Source organism: Lissotriton vulgaris, chromosome 7 (genome assembly GCF_964263255.1).
Source record: "Lissotriton vulgaris chromosome 7, aLisVul1.2, whole genome shotgun sequence".
Taxonomy (NCBI): Eukaryota; Metazoa; Chordata; class Amphibia; order Caudata; family Salamandridae; genus Lissotriton; species Lissotriton vulgaris.
The window spans coordinates 1,503,676,757-1,503,700,628 of record NC_141695.1 but is presented as its reverse complement, the minus strand read 5'-3'; the positions used below and the strand labels follow the sequence as shown (position 1 = coordinate 1,503,700,628).

The following is a 23,872-nucleotide window of genomic DNA, read 5'->3' as shown; positions in this document are numbered from 1 at the left end:
GGACTGCCACCCCCCCACCCCCCATAGGGCCAGCTCCTGCAGTGTCCCGGGGAGGCCACCGTGGGGCCAGTGGGGCTCCCCCCACGGTCCCTAACCATGAGGCCAGGCCCCGGGAGATGGGGTCCCTGGGGCAAGAAGGGGCCCGGGAGTGGGGCCACACGTACCCCCTCCATCAATAAAAAAAAAAAAAAAGTATGATTTGGTCCCGGGGCCAATCAGCCCTCCTCAAAAAATATTAATATTTTTTGGGGCATAGCAACCCCCTTCCCAATATTTTTTTTTCAAGAAAAAAAGGTTCAGGCCCTGGGGGATGGGGTCCCAAGGGCCCTAATATTGAAAAAGAAAGGGGACACACAGCCCCCTACAAAAAAATAAAACCTGACATCGCACCGGAGGCCCTGTCCCCTACCTACAGCACTCTGCAAACGTGCCCTCAGGCGCGTTGTAAGTTGGGGAATTAATTCCCCTTGAATCCTGAGGGTCCCTGGGGGCCAACTAGCCCACCAAGGTACCTCCAGTATGCACCAGGGAGCTGTGTTGCAGGGAGGTGGTACAAGGTCACGCCCCCTATTTACACCACTGCAACTCAGCTCTGTGGCGCTTACTGGAGGTACCTGGTGGGCTCGTTGGCCCCCAGGGACCCTCAGGATTCAAGGGGACTTAATCCCCCAACTTACAACACTCCAGGCGACCATCACCAATTCCTGCGTGAGCTGTTATACTAAGAGAAACGGTGAGGGGGTTGTGATAGCTAGTAATATTGGGTACCACCTCAAGCATTTTGAACTTCATAGAAATAAACATAAAATCAATAAAACTTTACCTGCCACCACCAACAGAAGTAGGGTACCAGGAACAATTGTGGGTGATAATGGGTGTAGAGGAAGAAATGATTTTCCTTCTGAGAAAACTCCAAATGCTAAAAACCACTGTGGCCATCAGATATGGTCCACAGGGGGGAAGACTAAGCCCATTGACTCCAAAGAAGGAGTCCGACAGGGGTGTATTTCAGCTAATTTTCTTTTCCCGAGTTACACTAATGGGTTAGAGGCATTGTTATTTGGCAAGAAAATTGATTTCTCCCTTATCACCTTAGCTGCTTTGGAACGTCCAGCTCCAGTGCTGAACGTTCCATTGTGCAGGTGCAGCTGGAACGTCCAACGGCCGACGGCAGCACTCCCGAGGTAGTGGTGCCGTCGGCCGTTGGTATAGGCGCAGCACTTATCCCCTTCCATGCTCATGACGATCTCAGCTCGTCATGAGGCACACTGGAGCTGTGCTTATGACAAGCTGAGCTCGTCATGAATAATGTAAAATAGCAATTTCCAGCACAGGAGGGGAATTGCCTTAGCAGCCAAGGTGTTAAGAGGTTAAGCAGATGACACTGCGCTTATGGCCTTGACGGCAAACAGCGTGAAAAAGAAAATCACTTGATGCTTTTACGGATTTTATATCAGCAATTGACCTAAAAGTTAATTTTACAAAAATTACAAAAAATAGAATTTTTTTTGTAAGGGTCAAGAGTATTGAGAAGCTGAATAACTACTTATTTGGGGGAACATGCTTAACAACCAGGTGATGTGGAAAACGCTTGTCATTGCAAGAGTTCACCAGACAAGTAGGGTTGTGGAGGGGCTTTTCCGCTTTGCCTGTAAACTAGGCCACAAGCCAGTGACTGAGCTAATTACCATATACAAAGCAAAATGTTTATCTGTTGCTTCTTATGGGGCAGGGGTTTGGGGCTACCATAAAAGCCACCTTCTTCCAGTTATGGAAAACAAATGTATTAAAAGGTTATTGATGATGGTGATTGGTTTTGAAGATTGCATTAACTTGGACAGTGCATGGTCGATCCCTTGGCTTCGATTTGTGAGGGAAAGTCTTTTTGAGATAGGCCTGGGAGACTACTTTGATAATCTGGTGATTATTCGTACAAACGCTAAGGCTATTATAAAAGAGGTGCATTATTCTAGGGCAATCATGCGCCATACACATCTGAGGCGACAGGTCCCTCTTGCTTTTTTCTTGCCTAGCAGCAATTTTACTTAACATTCACTATTAATGCAGAGACATGATCTCTTTTAACCAGATTTAGTCTAGGCACACTGCACTTTTTAGTGGCATTCCCAAGACAATCTGGGTGGGTCGAAACTTACTCCCTGCCCATGTGAATATATGGCAACTCAAAGCACACTGAACTTTGTTATTTTTGCTCCCTTTACAAAGAACCAAGGGGAAAACATTTAGCTCCACTCCTAATGGATATCTAGCCTTACATCTACATGGATGGCTTTTATTATTTGCAATTATTGGCTACTTCCGTTATCTGTATTGCGGTCTCCAATTATATAAAAGTTGCAATGGCTATTAGAAAGAGGTATGAGCAATAGCAAAAAAATAGGAAGGTTAACATTTTTCATTGTGCAATTTTAATCTCAATGAAATGTTATAATTTATTATATTTTTACCTTAATATTCTTATCTATGTGATTTTACAATAATATGAACATTTTAACTTGTAATGTCTGTTTGCCAAACCTTTATGGTCTTTGTACCGAATAAAGTTATCTTGATTTGACTACTGATCACTTAGCACCATATGTGACAGCTCTACCTTATTTACAGGATTCTTTTAAACAAAATCCAAAACATACCTTGGAAGAACTTGTATCTGATGGCTACAATTGACGTTTCATTATATACCTCCATTAGACACAAAGATGGAATAAAAGCAGTTCAATACTTCCTATGTGGCAGACCAATTAACCATCTTGAACATTCAAATTTACTGATTGAGATGTTACATTTCTGTTTAACACAATGTTACTGTTCAATGGCAGCTACTATTTACAACAACAAGACACAGCAATGAAGACCTCATTTGCTCCAACTTATGTGAACCTTCTCATGGGCTATTGAGAACAATTCAGCAAGACTGGAAAATAAAACTATGGACACAATTTATTGATTAGCTCTATTATACGGGATGGGGAGAGTAAAGAACTTGTTATTTATTCCGTCCCTAAATGAAAATGATCGGAATCTAGCCTTCACCTACACCATAAGTTCTGAACAAATCATGTTTTTTGACATTGAGGTCTTCATTAGAGATATGTATATTTGCACAAAGATACATAGTAAAAAAAAAATCATGTAACAGCATTCTCCATGGAAATAGTGCACATCCAAAGAAACCGAGATTGGGTATCCCCTATAGAGAAATGCTAAGGACCAGCAGGAATTGTTCAGAGGTTAAGGATTTTAAAATAGAGATGAATGAAATGAAAAACAGATTCCTCGCAAGGGGGTACCTACTGGCGGTAATACAAGAAGCCATGGAAAGAGCTTAATTGAATTCAAGAAGTGAGCAACTGGCACTGCAGAAAATCCCTGTAGACAGGGGAAAAGGAGAACATCCACCTAATTATGGATTATAATAAGCAACACAATAAAATAATTAGACTATATTGCAATCTGATAAAACAGTCAAAATTCTGATGGATCTTACGAACATCCCTTACAGAAAGACCACCTCACTGGGAGACATTCTAACTAAAAGCTACTACTCCACTGGAACGAGGACAAAAATTAATTGGCTCAGACAGGCATTTGGAAATGTGCTAAATGCAAAGCCAGTTAACATGGAATTAACTAAAAAGAATACAGATTGCATAATAGAAAACATAATAGAAAATTACTTTTCATATAGACTTTGTAGTATATGTCTTAATCTGTCCCTGCAAGAAAAGAAAAAACACATGGGAAGTACAGTCAACAAACTCAAATTAAGTATTCTGCAATATTTAGAGCGATCAAAAATATCCAACTGCGAAATATTTTTGGGAAGAACATCAAGGCGAGATCAAGAACTTGGAGTATTTTGGAATTAAGTATATAAAGAAAAATGAGAATGGAGGAGATAGAGAATTACTGTTGGGGAGAATGGAATCTAGGTCGATAATTCTAACAGGAACTGAAATACCGTTGGGACACAATCTGGACGCAGAATTACATGTACACCTGTAGACTGATCTCCAACTGTAGTAGTTCAAACACTGAATTCATCTGGTTTCTGGGACTGCATTTGGAAATTATATGTTTTATGTCTTTTTAAACATCCGTTATTGATGCACACATACTTTAGAGAAAGTCTTAAAAATAAGAAAATATTTATTTGAATAAGAAATGTAAATTACACTTGTGTATGGAGATATAAAAGAAATAGGGAGTCTTGATCAAAACTACTCCCTACCATACTGAGTGTGAGGGAAATGTGAGATAGAATGCATGTGCACTTGATAAAATGATGCTGCTAATAGCTACTAAAGGGTCAACACTTTAGATCAGGATCCATTGCTGCTAGTGAAATGGAGCACTACTTGACGACCTCTATCCATTTGGTATCATGTTATGACTTATAACTTGCACAATTCAGCTGCTATCACAGTTGCACTTTATAGAGATATTTCAACTGGTACTTTAACAATAGTCTCCTCTCAATCTACTTCGCTGAAATGAAACCATCTTCCCCCATCTTTTTTCTTTCGCACTTGTATTGATAAATGGATTGTTTTTATCCCAAAGTGTTAGCGCAACTGATAAAGTAATTACATTGTATAAAAAGCGGCTTCCTTATTTTTAGTAGTTTACCGTGATAATTAACTGAAAGTAAATAGATCAAATACTCTAGACAGGGTATCTAGCTCCATATTTTCTTATTTCATGACAACCTTGTACACAGCTTGTGGAAATGTAATACAGCAATGAAATGAGAATTCATGTATTGTACATTAAATGTATTTTGAATGTTAAGGATTAATTTCTCGAAAAGTAAAAAACCATGTGCGGTCTAGTTACGATATAAAAAGTAAAAACTAATGATGGGCTATGGTCATGGACACTAATAAAGGACAAGCTAGACGGCAAGGCTCTATGGTACTGTAGAAGGAAATCGCCGAAACGAGTAGGCTGTACACATGTTTGTTGCACTAGGGATTAAATAATAAAGTAAAAAAATACTGCCACCAGCTGTGCAGTCTGTGATCCCTCTAAACATTGGAACAGAAGAACAATGGAATTGTGAAACACACACACATTTATTTTGACCTGCCTGAATCGCCGCTGACAAACCCAGTTTACCAATGGAGGTCATGGATTAACCAAAACCAGGTACGCCAGTCATTTGACGGATGCTCACGGAGAGAATCTATTTTATCCAACGGCAGGCGAGGGGTGTGATATGCACAGAAACTCACTATCAACGAGTGGCAACCCAAGTGAGCGATTGAGGTGCGGCAGGACAGGTATGAGTGACAGGGGCCAGCACCCAATGAAACATTGGGAGGAATTTCAATTGGAGGTTTTCAATTCGATTTATAACATCGAGGATGCGGGCACGTCATCATCATGCCGGGAGTGACTGCTGCCCTCTAATTGTCCACGGAGTAGCCAATTAAAAATCTGGATAATTTTAAATGAACCGGATACTGTATCGGACATTGGTTTTACTGCACTGAGAAAGTCATTAAGCTGAAACGCATCTGTGCTCAATAAAGCCAATTTTAACACCCCGTGAGTTCTCTAAGCGCCTATGAAGTGGTTGTGAAACCAGAGGGTCCTACCCCCGCTTATGAATGCACCGGTCAAGAGTTCTGCGGCCTTGGTGGGAAGTTGGCAAACGTATTCATTTTGTCTTGCGTGAACTGCCGCTGACAGAGTCCATGGATTATTCAAATCCAGGGCAGCCAGTCATTTTACGGATGCCCATCAAGAGATTTTATTTTATCCAGTGGTAGGTCGTGGGGTGTAATATACACAGAAACTTACGAACAACGAGTGGCAGCTCAAGTAAGAGATTGAGGAGTGGCAGGGCGGGTATGAGTGACAGGAGCTGGCAACCAATGAAACATTGGGAGAAATTTCAATTGTACACTGAGGGCAGCCTTATGAAGGTACCAGGACTGCTTGAAACTTCAGCAGTAGATTAGTTTTCGGAGATTACTAGGCCTTGGCCCAAGTAGCTCCCACTTTTTTCTCCACAAGGTGCTGAGCTTACCTCATTTGTTAGACCACATACAACTCTCCCAACTTCTTCTATGGATGCTGTTTTCATACATCCCTAGGCAGAAGGTTATATTAGGCTGCTTAGGTTGTGACAATGGTCACAAGAGCCCATGGCTAGGATACATAAAGAGTATCGCTGAGGCAAAGGGCAGGCCAGAACTACATTGCTACCCTCATAAGCTGGATACGGGCGAGTGTAATAAGGTCAAGCAATCTTTTATGAGATCCGTCTCTGCAACCAGGGAGCTAAGGGAATAGGATAAAATCGACCATGAAAGATATTATCTAGCCATCAAAGTTAGTGATGGACTGAAGTCTTATCTCCGCTTGAGGAATGTCTGGGAATGGTTCCTTCTAACTAAGTTTCGCCTTGCCTCAATTTCAGTCTCCTCTGCTTTCCAACAGGCCATTAGGACCCGAAAAGTATATAAGTTTGCCCCTGTGATAATTCCTCTTTGCAAATGTTAGAGCACTTGCTATTATGAGCCTTACTACCTATTGCTAAATCTGATGGGTTTTGGCAATACAGACCGGCATTTTACTTTTCTCAGAGTGATGCATGAGTAGACCGTCTGCTATTCCGTGGGAAGATCTTTACAAAGTGCTCTGCACTGGCTCACATTAAAACATTTTTAGACTTCTTTTTAGCTTTTAATTGTAACCCGTTTTCTGATGGTTAATTACGTAATGGCTATCTACCACTCTATACGGATTTTTGCTGATTTTAAAACACACCTTTTTACTGTTCTTTCATTAATATTATTCAATAGTTGAACAAAGATATGATCATACAAGTCTGAGGGAGCAATTTCAAAGCGTGTGAATTAAGTGACAGGTTGCTTCTAAAAAACAAGCAGTTAAACAATGCTGAGTTGACTTTATTAAAGTACATATAACATGCTGGAGAAAGAGAACTAAATGCTTAACAATCAGGCAAGTCAAATGTTAACATTTTCACTGCAGGATAGAGAAAAGCTGAGAGTACAAAGTAAAGAAAAAATCATTTTATTAAGTAATCATCTGGATTTAAAGCAATCTAGCTACACACCTTGTGGAGAGTCCTGTGGACTGGAAGCATGTTCTTTCAAAGACTGAACCTTTGCTGGAAGATGAAGTAATTCAGTCCCCTCTGGCATATTGCAGGAAGACAACCGTGATGATCTTCTAGGCACCTGTACCTTCTCACGTTTTGCTCGCTTTTTCCTCAATTTTATCTTCTTTAAAATACTGTTTGAAGGTTTAGGGAGTTTCTCTGCATTAGCTGCAGAAGGGTCATCTATAATGAAAAATAAATCTTTGATGAGCTGGACATATTTATAGTATTATATTATTTGTATGTTTGCATTACAACCAAAATTATTCCTACTCTTAATATTAGACACTCCTCTCATTGACTAAACAATAAAAGACTGAGGGGCTTTCAAAGAACTGAAACCCATGTGCTGCAGTTTACTGTCATACCCGAAGCTAGCTTAGTATTTTACCAGCAGCTATCAAATTTCCTGGATTTATTGGTAAGCGTTACACTTCATAAAGCAATATAATGCATATTTTTGATAAATGACAGGACATCTGCTGCTACACTCATTACATGATCAATAAACAATCACGCACTGGGACAGGAATAGACTAATTTGCATACAGTCAGGTTCTGAAACTGGGATGGTGCAGTGAGCTAAAAAACGGTGTTGGATCTAGCCCTGATCTTTTGACTGGGTGAGAGCTTTCTGCTTAATTCAGAGACTCTGTCCCTCACCACCCCTTTTTGTAAATATTTTTGTCCACCCTAAGCGTGGAAGGGTATTCTCAGATGTGAGACCCTTGCTCATTGCACCATCAGGATTCAAGCAAACCGGGCCGAAGACGGCTGTAATGCCAGAAACCGGTCCCCGGGAGCTTGTTTCCTTCCCAGTGTAAGAATTGGCTTCTGTAGTTTGGTTTGTCCTGTTCCCATCATGCACTGGGACAGGAATAGACTAATTTGCATACAGTCAGGTTCTGAAACTGGGATGGTGCAGTGAGCTAAAAAACGGTGTTGGATCTAGCCCTGATCTTTTGACTGGGTGAGAGCTTTCTGCTTAATTCAGAGACTCTGTCCCTCACCACCCCTTTTTGTAAATATTTTTGTCCACCCTAAGCGTGGAAGGGTATTCTCAGATGTGAGACCCTTGCTCATTGCACCATCAGGATTCAAGCAAACCGGGCCGAAGACGGCTGTAATGCCAGAAACCGGTCCCCGGGAGCTTGTTTCCTTCCCAGTGTAAGAATTGGCTTCTGTAGTTTGGTTTGTCCTGTTCCCATCATGCACTGGGACAGGAATAGACTAATTTGCATACAGTCAGGTTCTGAAACTGGGATGGTGCAGTGAGCTAAAAAACGGTGTTGGATCTAGCCCTGATCTTTTGACTGGGTGAGAGCTTTCTGCTTAATTCAGAGACTCTGTCCCTCACCACCCCTTTTTGTAAATACAATAAACAATCACGTCACTCCTGATCTGAAATCCCTGAACAGCTTCCATATGAGGCAAGGATTCATCTGAAAATGTCCTGCGTGACCCATAAAGCCCTCTACTTTAACCCGAAGATATCTTGCACAAAAACGTGATCGGGTTGTGTTTGAATTTCTCGAAGCTCCAGGCCTCTACTGCTGAAACTAACTCGATTTTGTAAAAAAAAAAAAAAAACTTAACTGAGGCTTCTTGGGTAATGCCCCTAGAACCTGGAACACACTACAGCCTGTAATCCGAATGAAGTACAGTATTTTGAAAGTATGATAAATTAACTGATGGAAAGACAAAACCATACACTTTAAAGATGAAAATCGTTTGGTTGATGCAAGTCTATCAAAATGTCAACTACTAGCTTCTTTACCCACCTATAACTTAACCCATTAAGAGATATTCCTGCTGAACTTTAAGGATAAATCTACACTGCTGATGCACGAAGTGGATTTAAAAAAATTAAATATTCCACAAGCTGACTTTTCACTCTCCGTGATTGTCTACATATCTTTAACTATTGTCTTTAATTAAAATACAAGCCATTTTCTTTCCTGAGGAATTTATGTAACCTCATAATTCAACATTCAATGATGCTGTAAGAATAAAACCTGCAGTAGATTCACATAAGTTGCCTAGGTCTTAAATCATTTGGAGGGGTAATTAAATATTCTTCTCCAGTATATGTAAAAATGGTTCAATATTTATTCTCTTCATTCGATTTTAATCAGCCTAAGCTTGCTTTGCAATATATATATATACAATAATTTCTTCAAGGCCATCAAACAAATATCTCGTGTCATATTATAAATTCACCAAAAATAAAAAAGAAATACTTTTTATTATACATCATGTTGGGAGTCCCCTGAAACAAAATACATCTATATTATCTGTACAATAGGAATTGTACAAAATACTTTCTTCTGCATTTCTAGACTTCATATCAAACATTCCCTAACTACTGGTCACAAAATAATACTAATCATTCGATTAGTCACATAAAGGTAATATTTACTTACAGCTTCAGTCAAATATAAAGCTTTCAACATGATATTGTTCTTATGGCGTATATGTGATACTCCTTTAAAGGGAGAACTAAACAGAGTACATTTCATTAATCTAACCACTTATGCTTTGACAATAGGGAGCGCGCGGTCAGCCTATCTATAGTTTAGTCCACACAGTAATGGCTGTATTTCTCATAATTTCAATAAAAGTAATAAGCTTTCTAGTGTGCTTTCTGGAGGCTGTAACAGATTTGCAGCTAAAGAACATTGAAGCTTTTTGGATGTACCCCTTAGCAGACCTGCCAACTTACACTATGCCACCGTGTGACACACGATATCGGCTCCTATCACTTAGTCTCCCAGTGAGGAGCAGATATAACATGGCGGCAGAGAAAACGAGCTGAAAACCACGGAAAAACCAGTGCCTCTTAGGTACTTCTCAGCACAGCCTCTTCTAATTCCCCACCTTTTCTCACACTGAGATTTTTCTTTAAGTTCGCAGGTCTGCCTTAGGAGCAGTTTAAAATTGAAAAAATACAGATAAAGACTTAAAATGTGAATGACTGAATAGCAGAAATAAGTGTACTTCTTTCATGATGAAACATTGATTTACCATGGACTATAATGGTGCATTTGATACAATATATACAATTTATAGGAAACAGAAATGTAACAAAATAAGCAATTAAGTAGAGAACTAAAGTTAGTTAAATTAGTGCCTACTTTGTTTAGTGCACCTATTGTCAAATTAACAGGAAAGAAGGAGTTTAGTGTGAATATGGTGTTAGCCATACTTGCATGGAAAGTGATTGTATTGTGTGTTGTGAGGCTATTAAGAGATTGTTATTTAGACTAAGTATATTGTAAAGGATGAACAATAACCAAGACTCAGCTACTATCTAGACACTATTGACATGTTAGTGGGGATGTAATTATAGTAAAAATAACGTAGCTCTTTTCACACATCTGTGATTTTGGAGAAGTCAGTTACATTTACCTATATCGGGTAGCTAGGGTTTATACCAGTCAACATGCAGGATTCGAACCTAGCAATAACATTTAATACCTGTGGAGGGACACAGCAGATATAGTTGAAGAGTACATGACAGTGATAGATCTTTTACTGAGAAGAGAGTAGCAGAGCAGGTTTGAATGAATTGCTTAGTGTTGGAAACAAGTTCTGAAAAGATATAACACGGAGCTGCAGTTTCAATTCTGAATATTACATTTAGAACAATATAAGTATTATGGTAGTCTTTTAATTTGGCGGAGGGCATGATGGAAAGTTTCTCGAGACAAGAAATAGTTTTACTATTTATAATAACTCCATGCGCAAGGCGGGTTTTCCCGCTGTGCGCTGACTTTTTTAAAAACCTGCGGTTCATGACGAGCTCAGCTCGTCATGAGCGTACGAGAGCCGTAACTCATGACGAGCTGAGCGCGTCATGAGCGTCAAAGGGGTTAAATACATAGCAGTTGCTCATATATGTGACAAGAGAAGTCTTATTCAGGACTAAATAAATGTGTAATCTTACCTGCTGAGGCTGCAGTTAATGGACGGCAGCGGTGTTTGAATAAGAATTACTTAACTGACTGCATAAAAATTCCATGAAATCTACACCACAGAGACTATTCCATACAGATTATGACCATGTGATCTCCATGCAATGGCGATATCATTAGTACACCAACGTAAATGTGGCAGCCAGTTTGGGATGCATTGGATTGTTAGAAAAATGTTAATGAGCAAGGGACAGTTAGGCCAGAATTCCTTAAGGGGAGGCTTCCCTAAATCAGTAAGATAGAAAATGATTCTAAGCAATTACCAGATCAGTGTTTAGAGTAGTGTTTTCTAAACTTCTGTGATTTTGTTTTCTAAAAATTGTGGACACTACTGAGGAGCCTACATTGGGCATCGAGATCTAGAAAACCGTTTTAACCCCTTGGCTGCTGGGGAAATTTTCCTGCTGTGCTGGGGGGCGGGGTGCACGCACAGCGCCCCGGTGCTGAGCTACAGTGCTTGTGTGCTGATGACGTGCTGAGCTCGTCACAGCCACACCAGTTTCCTTAGAACGCTCAGCACAGCAGGGAAATTATCCCAGCGTGCAAGCGTTCTAATGGCCATGACTAGCTCCGCTCGTCATCAGCACACGAGCACCGTGGCTGATGACGAGCTGAGCTCGTCATCAGCATGGGAGGGGTTAATAGGAGTAATGTAACGGATAAGGTAATTACATTCTGCTTTAAGTGTAGATATACTTCTAAAGAAGTTCATGAACTCATGAATTCAGTAATAGTATACTGTGACAAACAAGATGAATGATTGCCAGGATATTGGTAGTATGTCTATTGGAACAAAGTATACCAACTAAGGGTATACTTGTTATAGTAGTGAGCTATACTATAAAGGCTGCCACAAGTTTTCCAGCAAGTACGATAGAAAGGATACTGCTTTCATTAAAATTAAGAGAAATACAGCCATTACTATGGTGACTATAACCTAGAGAGGCTTACCGCTCTCTCTCTCTCTACAAGGTGGCCACTACATTAAACCGCTATATTGATTACTTCTATAGAATCAAGTGCATGTGGCACACCATAAAAACAGACAGTAATGCCAGGAGATGCTAATTTATTAAGCATAGGGATGCCCCCAAAAACATGATAAGATATGGGGTGGTTGTGGGCATATAAAGAACCACTGGTGTGATGCTGTTGTACAGATTTGTACTCTTTTCCAATTTCAAGTGAGCACTGATTTTAATCGATTGTTGGTGGATGCTGCTGATTATTGTTAAGACAAAATGTACTCATAAAAAAATCCTAAAAAATGCCAACACACGAAGAGCAGACCAGTAGAAAATTACAGATTAAAAATACAAAAACTCTGGGGGGCAGGCAACAGCGAACCAGGCCAAAGTTAAGTGAGCGTGGGGGATAAAAAATAAATGTAAAACATGGGAAACCAAAGCGTGACTGGTAAGGGGGGAGAAGTAAACCAAGCTAGGAGCGAACAACACACAGCAGAGAGGGATAGGAATTAAGTGAGGAAGCAGCACACAAGGGAGTGTGCAAGAGAAACCAGCACTTGCATGACACGCTGAAATGAAAAATGAAATAGTTGCTTAAATATAAGCAGTGTTATGATACGAGTAATTCAATCAAAATAACAGTATAGAGACTATCTTCAGGCAAGATACAAACAAAAGAGGAAGGGAAGCAACTGACTAAGAAGCAGGCAAATGAGACTGACAATAAAACCAACCAATGGCAAGCAATTTGGTGAGCTAGAGGCCACTAAGTATTGGTACGGACTTCATTAGATCTTCAGCAATAAATAGCTCAAAGCAGTCACTAGGTAAGATCTTTAAAGTACTCCAAGCAGATGTATTTTAATCATGCTGGTTCACACCAGTTATGTCTCGGAATACTGAAAAGTCCCCCAAAGTAGGCTAAAAGTCAGTGGTCAACCCTATATAAACCCCATGAACTGAACACTGAATTAGGGAGACACTCGCACTAGGTCCTGACAGACTGCTGCAGATTCATTCTTATGCTAAGAGTCAATACGAAGAGGAGTTGAGCCCAGGTGATAAGGTATTCCTTTTGAGGGAACGCCCTCTCCCAGCTGAAGTCTGATGACCACAGCTGATCTACTGTGAACAGGTATGTAGTGCGCTGAACCCCAGAAAAATCCTAAAGGGCAAGTTAGCTACTCCATGCTCATAGTGTAGCGCATAGTACTCTTTAAGGTGTTAGGCTGCTAAGATTAAAGAAGATGAACCTGTGATTTTAGTGAAGGACTCTATGGTGTCAAGAGTCCTGGCTAGAACATACCAATATCAGCACAAAACCTATTAACATGTGGGTCCTTAAAGCAATAACCACTCTTGAGCACATATGTAAACTTAAATATCAAGCACTATCCCAGGTAAAACAATAAATTCTAAATTGAAATTACAGACATCTATCAACAAACAGGTAAACACACCAGTGGAATGAAAGTGTTAACAACATTTATTAAAATACCTCCCATCAAGGGTTACATTCTAGATAAAAACAATAAAAATTTAAAAACATTATTTTAGAAACTAAACTAAACTAAATAAAATAATGTTTTTAAATTTTTAGATTACTTAAGAAATTGTCAAAGTGTCCTGAAGAAGGTGTAAATATTTGAAACTCACACCGAAACGCAGCGTCGACCCTTTGTACTTTGACCTTTTATGTGTTCATTTTTATTGTTTTTATCTAGAATGTAACCCTTGATGGGAGGTATTTCAATAAATGTTGTTAACACTTTCATTCCACTGGTGTGTTTACCTGTTTGTTGATAGATGTCTGTAATTTCAATTTAGAATTTATTGTTTTACCTGGGATAGTGCTTGATATTTAAGTTTACATATGTGCTCAAGAGTGGTTATTGCTTTAAGGACCCACATGTTAATAGGTTTTGTGCTGATATTGGTATGTTCTAGCCAGGACTCTCGACACCATAGAGTCCTTCACTAAAATCACAGGTTCATCTTCTTTAATTGCAGCAATTTCCCCCTACCTGTGTTTAAGTAAACCAGGGGAACCTTCCGCTCAATTTTTGTTGTTAGGCTGCTAAGAACATTTTAACTATGTTAGAACAGTTCTTTTTAGTCTTACTGCTAGCAACAGGTACAAGCTTTGTTTTAATTATATTCTGTGTGGTTATTACTTATGTACTAAGCAACAGGATGAGACTTGAAAACCAAAACGTAACCATATAATGCCTTTTCTTAGTGCAGTGCTTGAGTGTGCTATTCTAAAGACGAAATTTGGTTTGCATTACCAATGAGTCTCCCAGAAAGCACAGATACGGAAATGTCCATATGATTGCTGGTTACCTCCTACCGACAAAAAAAGGGAGCACCTATTTATCGTAGGTTAGTCAAGCTTGACTCTCCCCCCCATTTGTGGTATTCTATATTTTTTAATCTCATGTTTTCTTCAATCTGTTCAGTTAAATGAGGGTTACTCCAACCGTCATAAGAGTAAATTAGGAGGCAGTCACTCAACATCTCAAAAACAGATGTCCCCAATGAGGGGAAGGCCTGAGGTGGCAATTACATTTGCAACAGCTGCATATGCCTTCGAAACATACTCACTCGTGGAGTTTGAGGCTATAGAAGCTGTGTCAGGGCAATTTTATTTTAGGGCTTACCAGTACCTGGAAATCCCTTTGACATACCGAGAACAGCAGAATGCATTTGCTGGTGAACTTACACATACATGCACGAACGTAAGATTGGACTCCCCCCTGAGTAACAAAAGGGAAACATGGCCTATATTGGCTGTATATATACCATCTCCACATCTTGAGACCCTACCAATCGCTGATGCTGTCAGAATCTTAAATTATACAGTCTCCTTCCATATTAAACTCATACAATTTGTGCTACGATCCTTGAACACTAGACCAGCTCTAGCAGGACCAGTAGTGCAGGGGCAGGTTGCTTTACAAGTAATCAGTACAAAGACAAACATTATCATTGGGAAGATTACTAGGAAGCATGAAGAAATTGCCTTTCAGATTGCTTGTAAGACCAACCAGTTGAAAGTGGTTTACCCGCACACAACACCTCAAGACAAACACAGAATACGGACCGTATGCCTTCCACTTGGAATGGTGCCACCTGAGGTCTATTGCAACACCTATATAGTATATTTTTATGAATCTACACTCAAACATAGCACATCCTAGTTCTCCCAGATGTATAGAACAATTACAAACTGAGCACAGAGCTGTACAGAGTCTGGACGATGGCATGAAATTAATAAAGAAATGTTCTACGAGCACCTCAATCATCCTAACCAACATTAAGGGAGAACGTCAGCTCTGGCTATATGCCAGAAGCTTGCAGCGGTTCCTGTTCAGGGTCATGAAATGAAAATACTGAGAATATCAGAAGTGAGCCATGAAACTTTAGATATACGAATAATTAAACTACATTTAAATCCCAAAACACAATTAAGAGTTCCACTAAGGAAAAACCTGCAACCGAGGTTTAAAAGAAACAGCGGGTGAGCGAGAGAAAAAAACGACTGGATCTCCGTAACCAAGGAGGCTATGATTTGAGGGAGATAAAATTAGAAAACAAGAATGGTATCAACATACTGATAGCTGCTCTACCGTTCTTTTCAGGGCTCAGACTGTAAACAAATAAAAAGAGGGTCGTACAAATGAAAAGAACATAGCAAGCAGAAAGGTGAAACAGGACATTAGACTGAGGTCAATGTAAAGAGAGAAGAGAACCTTTGGACTCTAAAACCGAATTTAATATGGAGGTGATGGACTTTCTAAAATACACATCATACTAGCAATAGGTAATTCTCTGGAATGGAAGTTGGGTGAGAGTGCTTCTAGACAGCACAGCATAAGTAACAATAGTGCATCAGGCTCTCCGGGAGTTACTAGTAGGTGGTCCAAAAAATAATAATAAAACACTTATAAAGCGCCCAGCTGACCATTTCATACAGATTGAGACGCCACAAACATTTAAATCTTGCAGATAGGGTTTATAATTTAGATTTACAAATTGAGGGGGACATACCATGCACAATTAGAGCGGTCTTTTATCTGCATTTATCTGAAAATGATGACAAATCTAGCAGGACAGGCCCCCAGTCTTTATTAGGGTAACGCAGAGGAGAGGAGGTGATACTAGTAGCCTTTTCCTCGATAGTACCTGATGATATCAGGGAAATGTAATCAAAAGATTTGGCTACAAAACAAGTCCCGACCTTATACAGGAACTAAGCAAGGTGGAATAAATGCTGTATTTCACATGTTATGTTATGCTTTCTTGTATAGCGCAACAACTCACCATGAGGCATCTCGGCGCTTACTTAGAGCACAACCCAAGGGGAAGAAAAGCAGAAAGGAAGAGGTTTCAATAAAGGAAAGCTTTTAGGTGTTTCCGAAAAATTTGATAAGATGGGATTTCTCGCAAGGAGATAGGAAGACTGTTCCAGTAGACAGGAGCTAGATCAGAAAAAGCCATACCTCCTGACCTATGACGTCTGATTCGGGGGACATGTAGTAATAATTGCGAGCTAGATCTAAGAGTTTGTGTCGGAATATGTTTCACCAACTTATGTTGCAGATATTTAGGGCCCTGACCCTGTAGGACATTAAATGTCAAACAGACTTTAAAGATGGATCTTTGCTTTACAGGTAGCCATTGTAGCTTTCTCAGTAGTGGCAGCGAAGAGGATCTGGCAGGCATATTCAAAACCAGCCTGGCCGCTGTATTTTGGATCACCTGTAATTTTTTGAGGGAAGTCAGCCCAACTTCTGCCAACAGGGCGTTGCCGTAATCCAAACGGCTAATAACCATGGCTTGAGTCAGGGTTCTACGATGTTCTAATGGAATAAAAGGAAAGATCTTCCTAAGCAGTCTTAACCTGAAATAGCAGGATATGCCATTCATTACTCAGTGAGCCCCACACACAGGCTCAAAATCCCATGAAGCCAAAAGCAAAGCACGATACTAAAGTAATACTAAATCGACGGCATTATAAGGCCATTACAGCACTTTGTCATTTACCATTGAACACTTTTTTTTTAAATATATTTATTGATTTTTGCACTTACACACAATACAGAAAAAAAAAAAGAAACAATTCAAAGGAAAATCAGATGATCACAGCACAGTATAACAATATTACCGTACACACCAAAATACATCAGTAGATTCAACCTAACCCTCCACAGTCTACCTTATCCCTACTAATTGCGGGATCCAATAAATACACAAAACATGTCCAATAACAACAAAAACAAAAAATAGATCAATCTGTTAGTCTATTCAATCAGTTACCCACCATACCCTCCTTCCAGGCCATTATTGGCTCACAAATTTTCTTACCTAGTCCCCTCGCTCTCCTACCCCTTCTAGCATATATCCCTTTCTAGGTTTCGCTGGGGGGCGGAGCCGTTAGGCTCCTCCTCCAGAGAAATCTATTGAGTACAGTAAGCACTCTGGAACACGCCCCCCCGTCCCATTTGCTAGCTCCATAAATGGAGCCTAGCCATTGGACGAGGGGCCTGTCCATCAATGCCGGACCAGACACGGGGGCGTTCCCGAGATTCTTTGGCTTTGGCGACGTCACGCGACGCCGGGAACGCCCCCGAGTCTGGTCCGGCCGGGCTGTGCTTGCTGCTGTCCTGCCTTGTGTCCCTCCTCCCGCTGTCCCCACGTTTCCCGCCTCCCTCCCGACGTCCGTGTCCTTTCCCGCCCCCCTCGTCCTCTCCCGCCCGCCCCCCTCGTCCTCTCCCGCCCCCCCCCTGTGTTCATTTTTTAACTCGGGTCGGAGGGAACTCTTCCCGCCGCCCCCCCTCCCGCTCTCCCCCCTCCCGCTCTCCGTGTGTTCCTCCGTGTCCCCCCTCCCGCCGTCCCCCCTCCCCCCCTCCCCGTAAAGCGGTGCTTAGTTTGTGTGAAACGTGAAGGACACCGCAAGCGCCCCCGCCGCCTCCTCCTGGGAGCAGTCCGGTTTGTTGTCGGCTTCTCTTGACGGGTGATTGGGCTTGTCACAGATTTCACATCTGAAGCTCAAAAGCTCCAGGTAGGATGGCGCTGGCTCAAGCAAGGGAACCCGACCTTGTGTTGCGTTTCCTGCAGGAGGTGGAGGAGCGAGCCGAGGAGGTACTGGCGGACAAACAGCAGGTGAAGAAGGGAGGGCGTGTGCATTTGGAGGAGAATGCAACTGTTTCGGCGTGCGGTGCTCGACTGCCCCGCCTCCTTCCCACGCGTCGAGATGCCTCTACCTCTTATTAGTCCGTGATCTTTCAATCAACTGCTCTGCTACTTCGTCCTCTCCTTTCACCACCCGACCACTCTCTGCTCACACACCCCCGCTCTGCCTCCCGCCTGTCCCTCACTAGCCCCTGATCTCTTAACCAGTCTGTCCCCAGTCAGTCTACTCTCTAATGCGTGTTCCCTTTTCGCTCCCCCTTTCATCCGCCTATCTACTCTCCCCGCTCTCCTCTTCACCCCATCCTGTCCTGCTCACTAGCTCCCGTGAACCGTCCGCCACTCTCCCCGCGCTGGTATTTTGTATCCATTCGCCATTCGACGCCCCGACCCCCTGCTTTCACTAGCATCCCTCTGTCCTGCCTCTCCCTCGTTGATATCCGCTCTGCATTTCACCCGTTTGTCTCCGCTCCCACGCTGCCTCCTGCCCTTCTTTCAGCAGGCCGTCCCCGCTCCACTCACTGGTCCTCTGCTTACCGTTTCACCCGCCTCTTCCCCTAGTCCGGGCTCCGCTTTTCATCATTGGGCCTCCCTCCCATCTCTGCTTGTAGTTCTCCATTCGCCAGTCTGCTCTCGCCGTCCTACCCCCAAATTCGACCCTCCTGTCCGTTTTGTCCGTCTGTCCCCGCTCCCTCGCGCTCACCAGTGCCTGCACTACTTCACATCGGTCCTTAATCTCCGACCATCGTTTGTCCCTCCTCTCTTCATCTTCAGCTGGTCCCCTCTCCCTCGTTGGTCCCCTCTCTCTCTTTTTTCGCCCATCTGTCTCCTGCTCCTCTAGCTGGGTCGCGCTTTGCTTTCGGCAGCCTGTCCTCTCTCCGCGCACTCGTCCCTTCTCTCTCATACTCATTCGCCTCCCTCCCCCTCACTATGATCTGCTTATCTTTTCAGCCGCCTGCGCCCTCTCCAATACCAGTCCCTACCTTCTTCCCTCGTTGGGCCGTGCTCTCTCTTTGAACTGCCCGTCCCTTTCACCCAACAACTTGCTTCTTTAAATGCCTCTCCCCGTTGACCGTTCGCTCTCGCAGTATAGATTAATTTCTATTTCTGACCCGGGCTCACCCATCAGCCGTCCCCTACCCATCCAGCAAGGGTGCAAGGACATGAAATGTCCCGCCTCCCCCAGCTGGAGTGAAGCGGGGCCCTCTCAAGGCCCCCCCCAGGCCCCGGTGCCACTGCTGCACAAGTAAAGGGGCGCCCTCGCCCCTTCTCATGAATGTGATATAATGCCCCCCTCACCCCTATTCACCTTGCACCTAACCCGCTTTGCTGCATTTTCCTGATTGGGTGTCTCTCTTCCCAGCAGGTGTCTTGGGTGCCCTTAGCCCTCCGCCCCCTCTATCATGGTCTCTTTTCACCCTCACTGAATGACCCTCCCGCATCCGCAATGTACTTTACAGAGAATTCTGGGCACCTGTCACAAGACACTCAATAGAAGTGCAGTGCACCTGTCGCACTCCGGTACATCACGGTACTTTACTGTGATTGTTGCAAAGTTTGAAAAATGTAAGTCATTCTGTCTTCAGTGCCAAAACGTCTCGTACGTCAGCTTGGGTGCGCCTTGAAACATTGCAGGCGCTTCTGTTCAAGAGCAAAGTCACAAGGTACTTTCAAAGGCACATTTGGGGTAAAAAAAATGAGGTTTGCTGTACACAGCTGGTGGGTACCTTTTATTCCAGTACGGTCTAATATACCCTTTGGGCCAACAGCTGAAGGCACAGAAAAACACGCGCACGTATTTGGATACAAACCTAGCGTCGTGAAGGCGTCTTTTGAAACTGAGATTGTAGCGGCATCAACTTTCCAGACAGCTTGTGTCGGGCCAATAAAGCAACTACTTGGCCCAATGCGTTGACCCAGTCACTATAGAGATTCGCATGTTTATTCGTTGATGTATGTAGTTTATGTAAAGCGCCCACATGCGTTGTGACTGCACCTTTTGGGCGCTTTGGGATACTAAATAAATGTAGGTAAGGAAGCAGTCGCTGGGTGCAGGGGGTGATACGTTTTATGTGGAAATGTGCAAAAGCTGGCCGACCACTCCTTTCATACCAACAGAACAAACTCGGCGGCTTGGTGGGTTAATGCACCTGCTGGAGCGTTGCAAGGTCCCTTAAATCGTGGAAAAAAATCAAAATTTGAACAGTGCATTTCCAGACCAACTTGCGCACGACCAGCTAAAAGAGAGCTTTAATGCGTTGCCACGTCGAACCGTATGGTCGTGGAATCCGTATGGTCGTGGAATTAAATTGATTCATAAACCACTAGCTTTGGTCCGCCTCTAGGCGCTTTCGGCAGACGAGGGGCAGTCGTGGGTAGTGATAGAGGCACGTCTTGAATACCTGAATTGGTGCCTTCTGGTGTAGTGGTACTCGGCGTTGTCTTCCAAGCCCCCTAGAATCAGACCACCACAGGAAATGCGGACATTCCAATGCTTGATATCTCGGGTGCCCTTTGCGGTTGGAAACAGGAGGATGTGGCATAACGGCCAGAGCTGCCACTTTGGACCTGGGAAACCAAGTTCGAGTCTCGGCGTCGGCTCCACATCCTGTGATCCTGGGCAAATCACTTAATCGCCCCATCCCTATATATGTGTATCTTTTTTGTAACGTAACTAGTGCTCATATAAAGAGCTACAATACCTTCTAGTCGAGTTTGCGCTACATAAAAACTGCAAAAAGAACTTCTAGTCGACCAGTTACATATGGATTCCATAGGACCCAGTTGCTTCCTGGCTTTAGGGTGATTGGGGGCAAGCCCTCGACTACTATGGAGGAGTCCCAGTCGTACCCTGGAGTTTGTTTGTGGCACATGGTGGTGTCTGTCGGGGTTTTAATTCGAGCAGCACAGGCATATATGGTCAAATGTACATATAGATGCTGCAGCTGAAACCAGTGGTAAATTGTCCTTCCCATTTTTCCCCCAGGGATGCCCCGTATTAGACAAACGGAACAAAAGCGACGCTACAGGTGACCTGTGATCTTTGGAGAACCCCGTATTGACCGACTAGAGAAATGAGGCAGCGCGGTGGGTTGGCGTGCCGGCTGCCGAGTGGCAGGTCACAGATATTAGCCATGGTGAGCTCAGCTCAGCCTTTCATCCTCACCAGGGATAGGCTCAGTGATTTGGGCAGTAGTCATAACCGTTGTTCATAGTGCCACGGAGCCATAAGCATGTTCTGGCACGTGAAATAAAGAAGCAAGCTGTATATGTTGTTAAACGTTAACCACGGACAGGTGTCTGGTGAAAAGTGCAACTGTGTGGGAAAAAGAATCCTCCACCAGTGAACAAAACGAAGAGCGCGTGCCCACCTAATGTAAAAGGGTAGACTCCACCCAGTAGCCGAGCCAGTGTGTCATGGACCCCAAGGCAAGGAAAATAATGCCCCCCGGCTGCTGTTTGAATTATAAAATACAGTAAAAAACAGGGTTAAGGGCCCACTCTGGGCAGGGCCCCGGTGCCACTGCACCTGCTGCACCAAAGGAAGCTACGCCCCTGCTCCAAGATCTTTTACTCCCACTATTTTTTTGGGGGTACCAGTTTCACTAATTGTTGCGGGCGCATGTGTGCTGCGCAGAGTAATAAGCAACCATTAAAGAAAGTCCCTTCAGACGGCGTGCAGTGCTCGTGTGCCCCGCCCCCTTCCCACGCGTCGAGATGCCTCCAGGTGAAGCAGGATAAATGACTCTTTCAGAGACCTGTTTTGTACGCTCTGCTCAGAAGCTGTAATACTCCTTACCTTCAGAGGTTCGTTTTTGTAGGGGTGGGAAGATTTCCGGGGGTGCAAGGGGCTTCTAACAAACAAAATAATTCGGCTCTTGGGGGGCGGGGGGGTAGTTGCTGTATAAAAAACGGTTTGATTTGAATGAATCATTATGCACGTCAGGGTGTAGTGTAAGATGCACACAATGGGCCCGATTCACAGAATGAACTTAAGACTCAATCCTAAACTTACTACTATTTTGGCATTCACAGAATGAACTTACTACTTTTGGTATTCACAGAAGTTAGGATTTTGTCTTAAGTTTGTCTTGAGACAGACTTAAGACAGACTTAAGACAAAATCCTAACTTCTGTGAATACCAAAAGTAGTAAGTTCATTCTGTGAATGCCAAAATAGTAGTAAGTTTAGGATTGAGTCTTAAGTTCATTCTGTGAATCGGGCCCTATTTTTTGGGGGGTACCAGTTTCACTAATTTGGATATTTGGATGGGTATTTATAGAGCGCGAACGTTCGCTCCGGAGGGAGCATCATGGCGCTGACAAACCAAAAGACCAAGTCACAAGGAAGGTAGTGGGGGGCTAGATGGCTGCTTTAGTCCAGTCATCAGAGAGATTAAAAATCCACGTTTTGAGGTGTTTCCTAAACGGCTTTTCAAGCGTGTGAAGTCTGAGATGCCTTGGCATGCTGTTCCAGGCTCTGATAGCCAGGGTACTAAGTGTTTTACCGCCTTTGGACTTCAGATTGAATTTGGAGGGGGTCATGAGGTTTTCTTGCGAGGATCTAAGGGAGCGGCCTGGTGTGTAGTGGGGAAAGCGGCTTGACAGATATGCAGGACCGGATTTGTTGAAGGCTCGGAAAGCTACAATGAGAATTTTAAAAAGTATTCTTTTATGCAAGGGGAGCCAATGTAAGGCTTTCAGAGCAGAGGAGATTGAGGATTTGCGTGGGAGTTTAAGGACAAGGCGCGCAGCAGTGTGCAGGACGCTTTGAAGTTTCAACCGGGTGGACTTTTTGGTCCCTGCCAGGAGGCCGTTACAGTAGTCCACTCGAGAGAGGATGAGGGCTACCGCGATGGTCTTTCTGGAGTCGAGCGGGAGGAAGTCAAAGAACTTTCTCAGGGACTTTATGATGCCGAAGCATTTACCTGCTACGGTCGTGGCGTGGGTATCGAAAGAGAGATCGGAATCACAATAAATTGTTACTGGATGCCTTGCCTGTTCCGATACCCGACCAACCGTCATCTGCTACCTTGCAACAATCCGTTGTCTAGGTGGATGACTACAGCTCCCAGGATGCATCAGGCCGCCAAATGACACCCGGGCATGGGTTCTTGGTGTTCTGAGTGGCATTTCTTCCTTGAAACGAACATACCCTTGCTCCCAAGGAAGTAGTTTGTGCTTTCCATGGGCAGGCACAGAATTGCCATCTTTACAAATATCTTGGGTTTTCTCTACACTGTTTTTACCTCCCTTCAGGCGTTTCCAAAACGCTGCAAATGTCAGCTGTTACTTGTACCCAAATAGGTGATCATTAATTTACAGATCAAAGAAGGTGAAAGGGCGAGTCTCCCTTGTAGTGTAGGCAGAATTGACAAACGTTAAATATTTTTTGGGAGTGGCGGAGCAGTGTATTAAATGCACCATTAAGTTGGGCAAGTTGTCTTTCTGTATGTATGCGTGTGTACATGTCTATATGCTGCTTCTTTTGGTAGGGCCGGCTTATTTACCGGTCATTACAAATGTTTCTGTGATTTCTGGAGATGCTGCCCACAGTGTGAGCTTTGTGCGGCTGTGTGTGT

At 43.1% G+C, this 23,872-nt stretch overlaps 1 protein-coding gene across 1 annotated transcript in view; it reads right to left on the bottom strand.

Moving 5' to 3' along the window:
- The window catches only part of PHF20 (PHD finger protein 20), a 1,006,161-nt gene that overhangs the window by 564,291 nt on the left and 417,998 nt on the right, over positions 1-23,872 (bottom strand). The window contains exon 9 of the mRNA XM_086932347.1: positions 7,112-7,339. Coding sequence (XP_086788473.1) covers positions 7,112-7,339 — 228 coding nt within the window. The remainder of the gene's footprint in view (positions 1-7,111; positions 7,340-23,872) is intronic.